At 39.8% G+C, this 18,595-nt stretch overlaps 1 protein-coding gene across 4 annotated transcripts in view; it reads left to right on the top strand.

Annotated features, from left to right (window-relative positions):
• cnnm1 (cyclin and CBS domain divalent metal cation transport mediator 1) overlaps nt 1-18,595 on the top strand; it is a 118,437-nt gene that overhangs the window by 36,034 nt on the left and 63,808 nt on the right. For all 4 annotated transcript variants that reach the window (XR_012096074.1, XM_073026936.1, XM_073026935.1 and 1 more), the window contains exons 2-3: nt 8,950-9,093; nt 12,943-13,080. Coding sequence is in view for 3 of the 4 variants with exons in the window: in XM_073026936.1 (XP_072883037.1) it covers nt 8,950-9,093; nt 12,943-13,080 (282 nt within the window). In the remaining variant the exon portion in view is untranslated. The remainder of the gene's footprint in view (nt 1-8,949; nt 9,094-12,942; nt 13,081-18,595) is intronic.

Raw genomic sequence — 18,595 nt, 5'->3', positions numbered from 1 at the left:
TTTACTTATATCCTTGTGTTATTCCAAACATTAATTTTTATATAATAGAAGATTTTTGTTTAAAGTCTCGAAGCTTATGATAATAGGACAGGTAAAAAGGGGTGAATACTGTTTTTTTGTCATGCAGAACATTAGCATTGCCATAGCTGAGTTCATTCAAATGTCCTACTCTTGTTCTAACTGTTCGCTCATCCGTTCCCCCACCCTCCTGATGATGCATTTCAGATCACAACAACTTGCTGGGTTTGAAAATGGTTTCCTTATGTTGCATTTTTACCAATCATAATAGATCTATATCTTTTGATTACCAGCCTATGCCGGTGTAGAATTTCTCTGGATTAGGCTCGTCAGTTCGCCCAAATCAATGGGTTGAGTAATATGGAATAACTGAAGAAATGTGGGTTTTTACAAGCAAGAAAGGTTTTTTTTAGAGGAAATCTTAAGGTGTATAAGGCAGTAGGGTACTATTAGGGAAAGAAAATGCATTCAAATGAGAATAGGCAAGTTTAGAAACAGAATATTTATGAAACAAACAGCAGACAGGTCAACATTGTTATTGAGAAATGACTTTGTAATGTTTGAAGAAGGAAAGATGAACTGTTTTAATACATTCAGAAGAAAAGGGAGAGATGCATCCAGTGGAGACATCTGAAATTACTTGGACCAAAAATAGGTTGCCAAATGACTCATGGAATTCTTTAAGATAGACAATTGATACTGGTTAAATAAGCAATGTCAAGCGGTTAAGCTGGTGGGAGGTCTGATCAAGTAGATTTGAGACAAGTGGAGGAAAATTGAAAAGAAGAAAAACATATAAATCCAGAGCTGAAATTGAAACTGAGAAGAAATGGAAGAAAATAGATAAATTATGTTTCTTTCTCATGGGCAGTCAAAGACTAAGCAGTTTCAAATTAAATCAAGTTTAATTATCATTCAACCATACATGGATACAGCTGAATGAAACAGCATTCCTGCAGGGCCAAGGTGCAAAACATACACAGCACATTCAATATAGCAAACAAAAACACGTGTGTATAGTCCAAGACCCCGAGTGACATGTCCTGCAAATTGATGGCATATGACCGACAATCCAGCTTGTCATTCCACCAATTGAACACTGGGAAGAGCAGCACCAACATGAGAGGGCAGCCTCCAACTGAGCGTGGACCCCATGCTTTACTACAACATTTCCTCACCTGGACTGCAGCAGCAGGCAAGCCTGCGGCTTGAGGCCTAATCCTCGCTACAACTGAGGCTCCTCTGCCACCTTTCTTAACACCAAACAAGGGAAACAGGCTTGTGGCATCTTCCGATATCAATGTCCAACAGAGTCTTGCAATCACAAGAGAAACAGCCAAGACGGCCACTCACAGTTGCACTATACGCCATCTTCGCCTACCAACTCCGATGCCTTTGAGTAGGAGGCAGCAATGTGTTCAGTTCCTCCAAATCCAATCCAGCTCCTCCAGCCTGCCAGCTGGCTCCTCCAATCAACGAGCAGCTCACTGATACAGTAGAGCTGCCAAAACGGGAGAGACCAATGTTAGGAGAGGATGATAAAGAGCAAATGCAGTGAGTTCAAGAACCAAGTTATAGGAGTAAAACTTTTCCTTCAAAATAACCAAATCTGATGTCCTGTTACAATGCTATAAACAATAAATAAAGGCACAATTCAGATTCAATTTGGAAACCCACATGTAAAAGAATTAATCCACTTGTGTAAAATAGCAGGGCAAAGCCTTGGATTATTTAAGAAATTCTGATTCTTATAATGCAAGTGTTGAAGTTGTAGATTCAGACAGAAAACTTAATAGATAGAAACTGTAAAAAGTAAACCTTTACTAATTGCAATAGAATGCCTTAAAAAGGAAATGATTGCCCTCAGATGAAGGATGTTGTTTAAATGATATTTTAAAATGGGGAGGCAGTGTCACAAGGTTAAGCCACTATGCTATCATACATTCTTATAGTGCAGAAGAAGCCATTCAGCCTGGCCTCTTAGAGTTATCTCATTAATTACATTCTCCCACTTAGTTCCTTGTTGCATACACAGTCTCTGATTGCCCTAGCACCCACCTAGACCTGGGATCATTTACAATAGCCAGTTACCTTAATGACCACATTTTTTTGGGGATGTAACGTTTAGGAGAAGGAAGGGGACGTTGATGAATACATGTTCTCACAGGGAAGCAGTACAAACTCCACATAGAAACGGGATATCAGAAATGAACATGAGTCGCTAGAACTGGAAGGCAGCTTCAGTACTTGCAACATCACAATGCCCTGCTTAGTGATGGGAGCTATGGAATCATGGCATTATATATAGATAGGGTCTTTGAATTTTACTAATAGCTTTTAAGAACTAAATGTTGTACATTAAAAATATAAACAAAAATCTTTGCTCACTTCTGGAGAGGAAATATATGCAACCACAGAACTCTGTTACAGTACAAATGAATCTCCTTCACTGTTGCTTATGTCTTGTTGTTTGCAAGAAATCTGAATTTAACATGAGGCATGTACAGTAGATTTTAGTTTCCAGAGATGACTTGCAATTTGTTGCCTTCTGTTGGGCAGGTATAGAATGCAGCAACAGTATTGTCATCAAGTAGACTGAGTAACAATCAATTTGAAAGACTTACTATACAACAAACCAGTTAGTAAAAGTTGGACTGATATTTAACAATTCAAAGTATTCCACAGAAATCAGAATTAACCTGATGCAAAAGATCATGTAACTAGGTAAAAGTTAAAATACCAGTTATTTTAAAAATGTACTTGTCACTTTTTATCATAGAATTTACAGCAGTTTTCCTGGAAGTATGATAGAACCATAGAACATTACAGCACAGAAACAGGCCTTTTGGCCCTTCTTGGCTGTGCCGAGCCATTTTTCTGCCTAGTCCCACTGACCTGCACCTGGCCCATATCCCTCCATACACCTCTCATCCATGTACCTGTCCAAGTTTTTCTTAAATGTTAAAAGTGAGTCCGCATTTACCGCTTCATCTGGCAGCTCATTCCACACTCCCACCACTCTCTGTGTGAAGAAGCCACCCCCCCAATGTTCCCTTTAAACTTTTCCCCTTTCACCCTTAACCCATGTCCTCTGGTTTTTTTCTCCCCTAGCCTCAGTGGAAAAAGCCTGCTTGCATTCACTCTATCTATACCCATCATAATTTTGTATATCTCTATCAAGTCTCCCCTCATTCTACGCTCCAGGGAATAAAGTTCTAACCTATTCAACCTTTCTCTGTACCAAAAGCTCTCTTTACTACCCTATCTACCTGTGATGCCACTTTTAGGGAATTTTTGCATTCCTAGATCCCTCTGTTCTGCTGCACTCCTCAGTGCCCTACCATTTACCTTGTATGTTCTACCTTGGTTTTTCTTTCCAAAGTGCAATACTTCACATTTGTCTGTATTAAACTCCATCTGCTATTTTTCAGCCCATTTTTCCAGCTGGTCCAGATCCCTCTGCAACCTTTGAAAACCTTCCTCATTGGCCACTACACCTCCAATCTTTGTATCATCAGTAAATTTGCTGATCCAATTTCAATTCAATAGATTGAATAGAGACACAGGTCAATGAGTGGTATTTATAATGGCATGTAATTAACATCTCAATTATATCTCATTCATTAGGGCAAAATGTTTTTCTACTTTCAAAAGTTATCAATGGGAAATGAAACAAGGTGCATGAAAATTCAAATGCACATCAAATTGAATGGTTCTATGTTGATTCAAAGTTCAGACTTCAAAAATTCAAAGCAAGTTCATTATCAAAGTACATATATAACCCTGTGACTCATTATAATAAGGGTATAATCAAAAAATCCATAATAAAATAATAACCATAACAGAACCAATGAAAGGCCACACTAACTTGGGCATTCAGCCAATGTTCCCTCTAATTTGTAATGACCACTGTGCACAAGAATCTTGCGCTTTGCAATTTTTCTTCCCAGTGCACAATGAATAATTCCTTCAATAAAAACTGTATAAATAAGCCAATTCTAAAATCTGCAGACAACACTCCATGTTGTCAACATTGTCTGCATCAGAAACCGGAGAAGGAAATGTGATTATGTACGATCGTGAAATGTACCAGTACTTAACACTATGTTGAGGGTAACAAGTTTAAATTCCTTTGTGTGCTAGTAGCAAAAGATAATATTTGGGTACACACCTTAAGGGCAACATTGTGATCAACCATTGTTCAAAAAGTAACAAGCTGTGCAAATACAAAAAGAAATAATAATAATAAATGAATAAGCAATAAATTTCAAAAGCATGAGATGAAGAGTCCCTGAAAGTGAATCCATCAGTTCTGGAAACAATTCAGTGATGGGGCAGATGAAATTGGGTAAAGTTATCTCCTTTGGTTCAAGAGCTTGGTTGTTGAAGGGTATAACTGTTCCTGAACCTGGTGGTGTTAGTCCTGAGGCTCCTGTACAACCTTCCTGATGGCAGCAACAAGAAGAGAGCATGTTTTGCGTGGTGGGAATCCCTGATGATGGATGCTGCTTTCCTGCAACAATGCTCCATGTAGATATGCTCACTGATGGGGAGGGCTTTACTCGTGATGGACTGGGCTGTATCTGTTATTTTTGTCAGATTTTCCATTCAAGGGCTTTGGTGTTTCTATACCAGGCTGTGATGCAGCCAGTCAATATACTCTCCACTACACTGTTTATGAAGATCCCAACAGTGCAAACAGTAGAAGAGCAAGGTAACATTGAGAGCAACTTACAGATTTCCATGTTTAACTGCATGTGAAGGTGCTGAAATTTTTACAATGCCTGATGACAATACTGACAGTTCCAGCTTTAATACACCACAGATTGCAGTTCAGTACCTTCAGGAGAAATGTGGAAAGGAAAGGGGTTGTAAATCTTCTAATACACAGTTGAAGTGCTTTTGATTATTGAAAGCTGTAAGTCCAATGAAGTAGTAAAACATTGAACATTACAACATAGCACAACCCTTCAGCCCATGATGTTGTGCCAACCATTTAATTTACTCAAAGATCAATCTAACCTTTCCCTCCTATATTGCACCCCCCCCCCTATTTTTCTATATTTCATGTGCCTATCTAACAGTTTCTTTGATGCCCCTAATGCATTTGCCTCTACCACCACTCCTGGCATGGTGTTCCATGCACCCACCACTAGAAGTTTGTCAAAGTTTTTGATGTCATGTTGAATTTCTATAGGTTCCTGAGGAAGGAAAGAACTACTTCACTCCAAAGAGAAAAAGCCATAGTTCACTCAGCCTATCCTCACCAGACATGCTTTCTAGTCCAGGCATCATACTTGTAAATCTTCTCTGCACCCTCTAATGCTTCTACAGCCTTCCTATAAAGCAGAGATACCCAACCTGGATCCACAGACCCCTTGGTTAACGGTAGGGATCCAAGACATTAAAAACAGTTGGGAACAGTCAGCTAAAAATCAACACACAAGTTAGGAGGGAGCGATAGAATAAAGATAATGAATGTAAGACCATAAGACATAGGAGCAGAATTAGGCCATTCAATCCCATATACCCGCCCTCTCATCAAATCTCCTGATGCCCCAACCAATCGAGAATCTATCAGCTTCTGCTTTAAATATACCCACAGACTTGGCCTCCACCGCAGAGCATTCCACAGATTCACTGCTCTTTGGCTGAAAGTATTCCTCCTTGTTTCTGTTCTAAAAGGTCGCCCCTCAGTTCTGAGACTGTGCCCTCTAGTTCTGGATATCCCTACCTGAGAAAACATCCTTCCCACATCCTCTTTATCTAGTCCTTTTAACGTTCAGTAGGTCTCAATGAGATTTCCACACATTCTTCTAAATTCCAGTGAGTACAAGCACAAAGCTGCCAATCGCTCCTCATGTTTTAACCTCTTCATTCCTGAAATCATCTTCATGAACCTCCTCTGGACTCCCTCCAATGACAACACATGCTTTCTGAGATAAGGGGCCCAAAACTGTTTACAATACTCCAGGTGCAGCCTGATTAGTGTCTTATAAAGCTTCAGCATTATCTCCTTGTTTTTGTATTCTATTCCCCTTGAAATAAATGCCAACATTGCCTTCTTTACCACAGACTCAACCCTGTGAATTAACCTTCTGGGAGTCTTGCATAAGGACTCCCAAGTCCGTTTGCACCTCTGATGTTTGAATTTTCTCCCCATTTAGATAATAGTCTGCACTATTGTTCCTTTTACCAAAATGCATTATCATACATTTCCCAACACTGCATTCCATCTGCCACTTTTTTGCCCATTCTTCCAATATGTCTACATTCTGCTGCAATCGCATTGCACCCTCAGCACTACCTACCCCGCCACCTATCTTCGTATCATCCGCAAACTTTGCTAGAAAGCCATCAATACCACGAGCTAAATCATTAACAAAGAATGTAAAAAGCCGCGGTCCCAATACTGATCCCTGAAGAACACCACTAGTCACCAGCAGCCAACCACAAAAGGCCCCCTTTATTCCCACTCACTGCCTCCTGCCTGTCAGCTATTTCTCTATTCATGCCAGTATATTTCCTGTAATACCATAGGATTTTATCTTGTTAAGTAGCCTCACGTGTGCCATCTTATCAGATGCTTTCTGAAGGTCTAAGTAAATGACATCCATTGCCTCTCGTTTGTCCACCCTGCTTGTTACTTCCTCGAAGAATTCTAACAAGTTTGGCAGGCAAGATTTCCCTGTATAGAAACCATGTTGATTTTGACTTAGTCTCCAAGTACTCCAAAACCTCATCCGTCCTTGATAATAGACTCCAACACTTTCCCAACCACTGAAGTTAGGCTAATTGGTCTATAATTTCCTCCTTTCTTAAAGAGTGAGGTGACATTTACAATTTTCCAGTCCTCCAGGGCCATGGCAGAATCAAGTGATTCTTAAAAGATCATGACCAATGCATCCGTTATCTCTTCAGCAACCTCGTTCAGGACTCTGGGATGTAGTCCATCTGGTCCAGGGGACTTATCCACCTTAAGACCTTTCAGTTTGCCTAGCACATTGTCCTTTGTAATAGCAGTGACACTCACTCCTGCTCCCTGACACTCAAGAGTGTCTGGCATACAACTAGTGTCTTCAGCAGTAAAGAATGAAGTAAAGTATGTACTAAGTTCATCTGCTGTTTCTTCGTCCCCCATTACTACCTCACCAGCATCATTTTCCAGTGATCCAATATCAACTCTCACCTCCCTTTCTTGCCCTCATATTTAATCTTTTCCCTTATGGCTTTTCAGCTGCCTTTTGTTGAATTTTAAAAGGTTTCCAATCATCCAACTTCGCATTCACTTTTGTTACCTTATATGCCCTTTCCTTGGCTTTTATGCAGTCTTTAACTTCCCTAGTCAGCCACGGTTGCCTAACCCTGCCATTTGAGAGCAACTTCTGTGGGGCATATCTATCCTGCACCTTGTGAACTTTTCCCAGAAACTTCAGCCACCTCTGTTCTGCCAGCATCTCCTCCAGTCCACCTGGGCAAGCTTCTCTCTCATGCCTCTGTAATTCCCTTTATTCCATTGCAATACTGATACATGTGACTTGTGCTTCTCTCTCTAAAATTGCAGTTTGAATTCAATTATATTATGATCACTGCCTCCTAAGGGTTTCTTTACGTTAAGCTGACTAATAAAATCTGGGTTATTACACAACACCCAGACTAAGGTGGGCTTTCCCCCAGTAGGCTTGACCACAAGCTGCTCTAAAAAGCCGTCTCATTGGGTTTCAACAAATTCCCTCTCGCAATCTGATGCCAACCTGATTTTCCCAATCCCCTTGCATATTAAAGTCCCCCATCAGAATTGTGACGTTACCCATATTACATGCCCTTTCCAACTCCCTTTGCAATTTCAACCCCACGTCTTGGCTACTATTTGGAGGCCTATATATGATTCCCATAACGGTTTTTTCACCCTTGCAGTTTCTAAACTCCACCCACAAAGATTCGACATTCTCTGACCCTTTGTCCTCTTTCTAAGGATGTAGTTCTACCTCTTACCAGTAGAGCCACACTACTGCTTATGCCTTCCTGTCCTTTTGATACAAAGTATATCCTTCAATGTTAAACTCCCAACCTTGACCTTCTTTCAGCCATGACTCAATGATGCCCACAACGTCATAACGACCAATCTCTAATTTTGCCACGAATTTGTCCACCTTATTCCAAACGCTATGCGCATTTTTAATATAGCACCTTCAGTCCTGGGTTCTTCGCCCTTATGAATTTTGCTTATGTGGTACATCTCAACTCTTTGCTCTGTCTGCAGTTGTACCCAATCATTGTCTTGTTCTTCCTTACATTCATATTACATAATACATCATCTACATGTCAACCTGCTGGCTCATCCTCAGCTCTAGTTCCCAGCACCCTGCAATATTAGTTTAAACCACTCCCAACAGCTCTAGCACACCTGGATATTGGTCGTTCCTCGGATTCAAGTGCAACCTGTCTCTTTTGTACAGGTCATAACTGCCGCAGAAGAGGTCCCAATGATCCAGAAATCTGAATCCCTGCCCCCTGCTCCAATTTTTCAACCACTAATTTATCCACCACATCATTCTATTCCTATTCTCACTTTTGCGTGGCACAGGCAGCAATCCTGAGATTACGATCCTTGAGGTCCTGCTTCTCAGCTTCCTTCCTAACTCCCTGTATTTTGTTTTCAGGACCTCCTTTTTTCTACTTATGTCGTTGGTACCAATATGTACCACTATTTCTGGCTACTCACATTCTCTTTTCAGGATATTGTGGGTGTGCTACAGTATTCAGATGGAGCAGAAATAAAGATGACTGATGAATTAGTAGCAGATACCATAAATCCCACAGATAGATTTTTTTTTACAACTGTGCGACTGCTATCTTTTTCCTATCTATTGGTTGTCGATTATCACGCTATGTTATGATGTAGCCATTTTTGTGTTTGTTTATCCTCAGGTAAATCTCATCTGGCAATTGTACAGAAAGTCAACAATGAGGGAGATGGTGATCCTTTCTATGAAGTGCTGGGTATCATCACACTGGAAGATGTCATTGAAGAACTAATAAAATCGGAGATCCTGGATGAAACAGACTTGTACAGTATGTACTGCTTCTTGTTAATATCTCCTGGAAAAAGCAAGCAACTTAGTTAACAGTACTAATATGATTAATGAAACAGCAGCATTTTTCTTCTAAGGCACTGCCAGCATGCAACTTTCTTCTCAGCTATCCTTTTATGAATTTAACAGTTAGAGACGTTTACTAATGCTTTTCATCATTCTACTCAATAACCCATCTTTAAGATAATGCTCCCAACATTGCAGCAACATGACCTCTTACATTCTTATACAAGTGTAAATGACATTTATAAAGTCTACCCCATTAGGCAGTTGTATTGTGAATTGAACTGTACGTTCAAGTGAAATAACACACACAAAATGCTGGAGGAACTCAGTAGGTTGGGCAGCATCTATGGAAAGGAATAAAGAGCCAACTTTTCGGGCCAAGACCTTTCAATAGGACTGGACCTGCTGAGTTCCTCAATGGATGCTGCCTGACCTGCCGAGTTCCTCCATAGATGCTGCCTGACTCGTCGAGTTCCTCCGTAGATGCTACCTGACCTGCCAAATTCTTCTGTAGATGCTACCTTCCCTGCCGAGTTCCTCTGTAGATGCTATCTGACCTGCCGAGTTCCTCCGTTGATGCTGTCTGACCTACTGAGTTCCTCCATAGATGCTGCATGACTGACTGAGTTCCTTTATAGATGCTGCATGACTGACTGAGTTCCTTTATAGATGCTGCCTGATCTGCCTGGTTCCTCCATAGATGCTGCCTGATCTGCCTGGTTCCTCCATAGATGCTGCCTGATCTGCCGAGTTCCTCCGTAGATGGTGCCTAACCTGCCGAGTTCCTCCGTTGATGCTGCCTGACCCACTGAATTCTTCCGTTGATGCTGTCTGACCTACTGAGTTCCTCCATAGATGCTGCCTGACCCACTGACTTCTTCCGTAGATGCTGCCTGACCTGCCCAGTTCCTCCATAGATGCTGCCTGACCTGCCGAGTTCCTCAGTAGATGCTGCCTGACCTGCCCAGTTCCTCCGTAGATGCTGCCTGACCTGCCCAGTTCTTCTGTAGATGCTGCCTGACCTGCCGAGTTCCTTTGTAGATGCTGCCTGACCTGCTGAGTTCCTCCATAGATGCTGCCTAACCTACTGAGTTCCTCCAGTATTCTGTGTGTGTTACTCTGAATTTCCAGCATCTGCAGAATCTCTTGTGTTTACAGTAAATTGAACCTGCCCACAGTTGCACCATTGTTGACAGAGCATAGATGCTTCCTTGGCATGAATTTTTGTAGTGCACCTCTTTTATTTCACCAAATATTGAGAGTTAAGCAGAGTTACAGGAATTAATGAAGTACAGGGAGTGGAATGTTTTTGACCTATCAAATATATATACAACACAAGTATTTTTAACAGCCAGATTATAGTACATTAGGTGGTACAGTCATCATGCTTAGTTGAACTGACACCTTTAGCACTCAATTGTTAGCAGGGTAAATACATTTGTTTATCAACCTTGGGTTATTTCAACACTAGTTTGCTAAGTATATATGCTCTCATAAAACCGCATTGAGTCTTGTGCGCAATGCGAGCTAGGTGTAAACCTACAGTGTAAATCTTTTCCCATTTACTTAGATGGAGAAAGAGAACAGAGTAGGAAGTTTAAGAATGCTCCAGAACATCTTTAAACGTCTGAGTACAATTAAGTTAGTTACTGCTCAGACTTCCAAGGGATGTATTTTACTGATGGCAATCAGCATTTGAATCATTCTTCAGATCTGATGGTCTTGTTGGAATTTTGATTTTTTTTACCTTCATTTTTTGAATTTGAAGACTTCCCAATGTGTAGCAGGAATAAAGGAGGCCAAACTTTTCTGGAGCAACATATAGAGATGTTTGAAGTTGCAAACAGCATGTTAAACAGCAATGCAGATTCCACGCCCTAAATGACAGCAGCAAGTCTGATGAGAATCCATGCACTCCGCTGCTTAATTGATCCAGGCTTATCTTTGAATTTCAACTTCAGAATTCCCATGTGTTCTTCTGAATATGCAAGTGACTCTGGCTATCATTTTTCAGGATTCCAGAAACTCTTAGCTCTCTACTGCCTTGCCTTCTTAGCTGCTGCTTATATCCTGGCCCTACTTGGATGTATTTGGGCCATGTAGTGCTGAACACGTGACACTTCTCTAATGGATGTTTTTGAGTATATTGATTCAGAATCTTCATCATCATCCTCTTCCACAACCATATTTTCTTCAGGTTCCACTGCTACGCTGCGGTCCAGCTCATCATCTTCAGAGCTACCTTTTATCAAGTCTGCTGACTGTAGAAGGAAAAGATTTGGAGGAGACAATGTCTTCTCACATTGGAGGTATGTGGATCATATAGGAGCTTCTGAATTCTTATTAGATCCAACGCAGCTGTGAAAAGGAAGCCGATTACTGTTTGCAGTGGTGCCATGAGCAACATTTCCTTAAAATATCCCTCGGCCAACTGTGACCATGGATTTAGTGTAGCCAGCATAGATCACTCTGTAGGCCACATAAATATTTTTACAGAATGCATATGAAATTGTATTTTGTGATGGAATGTACAGATAAATCCATTATTTAACTTTCAGCATCACAGTTGTGGTTGTTATGTAAGCAATAAAAATTTATTTAGGTATTTGCTGTCAATAAATATGATCTTCCTTTACTAATATACTTCATTACTAAAATTTATTATAATGCAAAATATTTCAAAGGAAATATTGAATTAAAAGAGTGCCTACTGTCAACTTCCTTTCAAGTGCATTTGAAACTCTGCTTGCCAGTAAACTTACCCTGTCAAAATTTCTGGAATGATCAATTGGCCAACATTCTCCTCTACTGTCTGCTGGTGGTCTTAAGATATTTAAACTTCATCCCGTGACCTTGACAAGCACTTGAATATGCAGCATCCATGCATTCTTGTTTTCAGATGGTGCTTTTGACTTCTTCTCACTACTCGCGTGCTATTTTGGTTGGACACTGTTTTGGTTTGGAAATGTTGCCTAGTTTCATGGTCTGTCATCAGAGGACATCATGTTGTCTGTGCTCCTTTGCTTGATGTTTTCCTTTCTATATGTGATATTGACAATGTGCAACCTCCTTAAGCTACATAGCATACAGCAGTTGGAAACTATTTCTAATTCCACACAAATTTTCCTCTTATCAAATCAAAGAACAATGCAACTCTGCAAATTAAGTAGTTTCATGTGACATTTCATTCTAACAACTGTGGGTAAATGGGGTAAATATCATCCCATCTGAAATAGAATCCAAATTGTTTGATGTCTTAAAAAGAGAGAAAGCTTAATACTGAATGGAACAGTGTTATGGTTTAACAACTTGAAAAAAAGGTCAGTGAGTTAGAAAAGTGTTACAATAATTTGGAAATAGTGCAGAGGAAAATTGAATTGGAAATGATAATGTAAGCATGCTGATGACTAATGATAGCTAAGGAGTCTTTCAGTTCATTGGAACTGAAAACTAGCTGACATCAAGCACACCAGTAGATTTCTAACACCGAAGTAAATTCTATGACTGTAGTTTTTAAGTGTCACTAGTAGTGTTCATAGTAATTACTCTAAATGTGACTGAAACTTAACTTGAATGTCATTGTTATGACTGGGGAATTTATGCCGGTGTTAAATCTAGATAATTCAACACAAGGCAGCCTAATTCCATACTCAAGAACGTTCTTTTTCATGGAACATTAGGAATACATGTAGTTAATTGAGGAATTATAGTATCAAGCCTTTTCAAAAGCAAGAAGTGAATAAAGAATGCAAGAGCTTAAATTTGATTGAAATGGTAAATTCCTTCTGCACGTTAATGAAAATTCTTTACCTTCCAATTGCAGCTGACAATAGGACAAAGAAAATAGCGTACAGAGAGCAAAAGCGGCATGACTTTTCCCTGTTCAAAGACTCCGAGGTGGATCCAAGGACTAAGATTTCCCCTCAGCTTTTATTTGCAACTCACCGATTTTTAGCAACAGGTACAGATGATTTTCTGACAATAAAGATTTCTGCTGCTACAGATGTTCAAAATTTCCTTAGCGGTTTCTTCATCTATGTTAAATTAGATTTGAACAATATGCAGAATGAATTATTATAAATGTATCCAGAAACAAATATCAAATGCTGGATGTCTGAAATAGAAAAGAAATTGCTGATAATATTCAGCAAGTCGCGTAGTATCAATAGTCATGGAAGCAGAATTTACAAAGTCGTCCATCAGAAATGTAAACTCTTTCTCTGGCACCTGACTTAAGTATTTATGTTAGGAAGATTTTCCTAGCTTCGAGATGGTATGCTGTCCATGCTTAAGTTAAAGTTTAAATTGGATCCAAATAAATTCTGCACTTAGAAATTATGTGAAATTCACAGCTAATTAGCAACTTCTGAAGAAGAATTTCTGAACAGCTGGTTGGATTAGAGAGAATTCTGCTTTAGCATCCAATTCAAAGTGTTACTTGTTTTCAGTTATCTGCTTTCTTAGTTCATTCAAGTTCTTCAGATCAATAGAAAAGTTCTTCACATTAGAAGTGAGATGTAGTTATGTAGAAACATTACCTTTTATGATTTTCATGCCACTTGTGTTCATATTGTCACCTTCAGTTTTCTGTAATTTTCAAACAACATTTGCTGCACTTGAGGTTATTATGCAATATGAGGGCTCATTGATTAGGAATAAGTCTTGACAATAGATAGAAAATTACTTGCTAGACTGTGTTGGTGTTAATTGGTTACTTTCAAGTTAGCAAGTTCCATTGGGTGTCTGCCAAGGAATATCGATGCTTGAAATGAATGAATAAAATAAGTAAGCATGTAATGAGAAATTACAGGAGGAATAGAAAAAATGAGAAAAAATTTATATTATTGGAAATGCTGATGTTTGCAGAGAATTGGGTGTCATTTTGCAAGGAGTACTAAGTTTGTACGTAGAAGACAAAATGAATGTTCTGCAATATTAAAAGGTTTGGGGTGCAAAATTTTGTTGTGTCTCCATATTGCAATGAAATGTACAATACATGTTTGGTTGCCTTGTTTAAGGAAATATAATGTCATTGGGTACAGCACATTGAACATTCACTTGGTAGATTCTTGAGCTGAGAGTAATATCTTTTAAGAAAAAGTTGATCAACATCAGTCTGCTTCTCTGAGTAGAAGAAGGAGAGAAGTATTTTGAAGCATTAGAATTTGATGACTTGACAGAATTGTGACAGAATTTTTGAATGGAGGAGTAGAATTAGGGCTCAGTTTTTAAATAAGGTTGAGATGATGAATTCCTTCTCAGAGTGTTGTGAATCTTTTGGAATACAGTCGGCCCTCCTTATCCGCGAGGGATTGGTTCTGGAACTTCCCGCGGATACCAAAAGACGCGGATGCTCAAGTCCCTTGTATAAAATGGCGCAGTATTTGCATATAATCTACACACATCCTCCCATATACCTTAAATCATCTCTAGATTACTTATAATACCTAATACAATGTAAATGCTATGTAAATAGTTGTTATACTGTAATGTTTAGGGAATATTGACAAGAAAAAAAACTGTACACGTTCCTCTCACTCACAACACAAGCAGCAAATGAATGAGACGCGAGGCGAACAATGATCAAACAACGAGTAAAACTGTAATACCTGTACAGTAGTTGTTACTGTCTTGTTTAGGGAATAAGGACGCTTTGGAGGAGGCTCAATAATACTAAAGTCAGGAGCTTTGGAGGTTGAGGGCTGAGGATCTTCAAGCATTGAATGTTGAGACTTCAGAATTGCAGCTCCTCTGGGAACGCTGCTATGGCCTCGGCATTAGCCAATGCTGATTCTCCCGTGATCTTTACGTTCTTGAGGCTGTAGCGCTTTACATAACCAGCCAGCCATCCCTCACTAGCCTTAAACTCTTTTCCCCTGCTCTTCCACGAAGTTCAGCTTCTTTCTGCTTTATTGTGCAAATGCTCGATTCGTTCTTACCGACCTTACGGCCCACTTTGGAATGCAACGTGCTACTTTTCAAAAGATCTAATATTTCTGCTTTCTCAGCAAGAGATATCACTTTACTCTCCCTCTTAGCCTTTGAGGAATTGCTTTGACCCCCAATTGCTTTTTAGGAGCCATTTTTTCACAGGAACAAAGTAGCGAATGAATGAGACGCAAGGCAAACAATGCTCGAACAACAGTTGCTGGAAGAGCACTTCCGGGTTTTCTTGATTCGCGGTTGGTTGAATTCAGGCATGCGGAACTCATGGATAAGGAGGGCCGACTATAATCTTTTTGTGAGATCTTTAAATGTATTCCAGGCCAAGACAGATATTTTAGACTGTATGATATTGGACAGGACAAAGCCAAAGAACAGATAATCCATATTCTCATAAAAAGCAGAGCAGGATTATGAGGCCATTTGGGCTACGTATTTTGTTTCATGTGTTTTATATTATTCAATGGATACAAAATACTTAGAAACATTTCTTAAAACATGTAACAATGCCAACTAAATCCACATCCATGGTGGTCAGACCTTATCTGAACTGTTCAATGGTGCTAAAGTGGAGATGGTTGAGAGCATCAAGTTCAGCAATAACATATCTTTGTCAAACCAGAACAGGCAAGAAAACACAGCAGCACCTCTACATCCTCAGAAGGCTGTACGCACGCACGCACACACACACACAACACACCCCCCCCCCCCCCCCCCCCATAGACTCTGTGCACATTTTCTTTTGCCTCAGGGAAAGATGGCAGCTATATCTTCTGGTGACTTCCGGTAAGATGGCAGTGCAATCGATAACAGAGGCCTTCTACAGAGTCAACCAATGGTGTTATTGTCCTTTTTAAACATTTTTTTATGATTGCAAGACACTGCTGGACATTAAGAACTTAAAGTACTTCAGGTCTACCCTATCAGTGAGTTACTTGTTAACGGAGAAACTAAAGCAGATGGACTTGGTGCGGATCGTGCTTCTGCCTGCATCGGAGAAGTAGGTGTGCAGTCTAACAGTGAGTGACCAGTTTAGTCACTTTTCTTGTGATCATAACACCATGCTGGACATTGTTAATGTGGAATGGTGGTCAGCGGGAAAGCTACATTGCCTCAGTCATAGTGCGGACTAGGCCTCAAGCCACAGTGTCACCTGTTTACCGCTGCTCAGGAGAGAGGCGTCAGAGTTGGCATGCTCCACCAGAGGTGATTTTGTCACAGCATCTAAATTGGAGTCGGTGTTCCCCCTCCCTCGCCGAGTGTTTGCTTGGGAGAAGACAACCTGTATGTTATGGTCACCTGCAGATTTCTGCAACGTTCATGGGCTCATGGTCTTGAGCTATGTTTTTGTTTCTGTGCAACTATATTTTACTGCTATCTTATATGTGCTTGCCATCTGATATGTGCTGTATGTGGCTTGTGCAGTGTGTACTGTTAGTTCGGCAATTTGCACCTTGGCCCTGGAGTAACACTGTTTCATTTGCCTGTATCATGGTTCTTCATATATGATTGAATGACAATTAAATGAACTTGAAAGCATGCATAACCAAAGACCCTGCTCACCCCAGCCATTATTTATTTTCTGCCTTCTTTTGGGAAGAAGATACAAAACTTGAAAACATGAACCACCAGGCTCGAGAGCTTCTACCCCACTGTTATAAGACTCTTGAATGGACCTCTTGTAGGCTGAAGATGAACTCTTGATCTTTCAGTCTCCTTCATCGTGACCCTTGTACCTTATCATCTACCCACACTGCACCTTCTCTGTAACAACACTACATTCCACTCTCTGTTATTGCTTTTCCATCTGTACCACCTCAGTATATTTGAGTATGGCTGGAGTCTATCTGGACGGCATGCAAAACAACTTTTCAACAGTATATTTTCAAAGTCAAAGTAAATTTTTATCAAAGTACATAAATGTCACCATATGCTAGCTCATTTTCTTGCAGGTGTTTACAGGAAAATAACAAAATACAAAGGAATTTATGAAAAAACTTTCCATAAGATTGGCACACATCCAATGTGCAAAAGAAATCAAATTGTTCAAATAAAATTAAATAAACAAACAATACTGAGAACATTAATTGTAGAGTCCTTGAAAGTGAATAATTAGAACAAGAATTGTACAGACCTTATCATCACTTGTACATTTGACAATAAGCCTATTACCAATTTCTCTGGTTCTGTTTCTTCCATTGTGTATTGTTGCTGCTTTTCTTTTCTGGTTGCTTTTCAGTTGTTTGGTCTGCTTGAATCAAGTCATTATAGTTTTGAAACAATGCTGTAGTTTAAAAATCTGCCTCCTGAATCAGTGTTGCAAGTCAGAAACCTGGAAAAAACACAAATGGCAGTGCCCTTGGAAAGACAAATGCTTCGTAGAATTTGAACAGTATAGGACAGGAATGGGTCCTTCAGACCAAAATGTACCAAACTCATCCAACTAATAACACCTCATTAAATGAATCCCTTCTGTCAGATCAGTGAGCTTTTGTTGGGAGGAAAAGTTAGCAAGCAATCACTATGAAGTTGAAGAAAAGGGGGAGAGTTAAAGAGAACATAGGGAATGAGACCAAGTTGAGGCTGAGTACATAAGTAGAGTTGGTGCCAGCTCAGAGAGAATGGTGATGCCTTGCTAATTATATTTGTTTTCTGGAGCAAATGTAAATAGGTCCCAAATGAAGCACACTTCTCCCTAGTCTTCTCCCATGCTTGTTTTCTATTTTAACCTAGCTCTGAAAAAAAATACACTGTTTTCACTTCACAGGGAAAACAACCTACCGAGTATTTGCAGCATTTTCATTTTTTTAAATTTCAGATTTCCAGCATCTGCAGGTTTTTGATCTCATTTACTGTGATTTAACTCATTAATGGTTCTATTTATTTTCAAGAAAGAAAATGCAGACTCCCCCTGATAATTTGTTCACAGAATTTGAATATGCAAATTAGTAAACAGAAATAAAATGGGATGAAGTGTTTTTCACTCTAGAGAAATTTGAAATTTCAAATGGCAGTGGAGGTAGATCATGTCATTAAGAAAGCATATGAGATGCTGGCCTTTTGGCCAGGGCATTAAGTACAAGAGCAGGGAGATTATGCTGCAGCCATACAAAACATTGGTCAGACCTTTGCTAGAGTTTTGCATTCTGTTTGTGGTCACCCCTCTATGGGAAGGATGTTAGACTTGGTGCAGAGGAGACTCACCAAAATGTTGCCTGGGATGGAGTGTTTCCGTTTGAAGAGAGACTGGATAGAGTACCTCTTGTTTTCCCGGAAGCAGAGGAAGTTAAGAGGGGCTATTATTTTGATATATATAAATTTGAGGAACATAGATGTGTCAATTGCAGGAAACCTTTCTTCTCATCAGAGTTTTATTAAATAGAGTTAGATTTAGGATAAGGGATAATCTTTAGGGACGATCTGAAGGGAACCTTTTTCACCTGAAGAGCACCTGGAAAATACTGCCAGAGAAAGTGGAAGCAGAGTCACTGTTAGCATTTAACAAGTCGTCTTGGCATAGAAGGCCTCAGGCC

Source organism: Hemitrygon akajei, chromosome 23 (genome assembly GCF_048418815.1).
Source record: "Hemitrygon akajei chromosome 23, sHemAka1.3, whole genome shotgun sequence".
NCBI lineage: Eukaryota > Metazoa > Chordata > Chondrichthyes > Myliobatiformes > Dasyatidae > Hemitrygon > Hemitrygon akajei.
The sequence above is the reverse complement of the archived record's forward strand: the minus strand, read 5'-3'. Positions and strand labels throughout refer to the sequence as shown.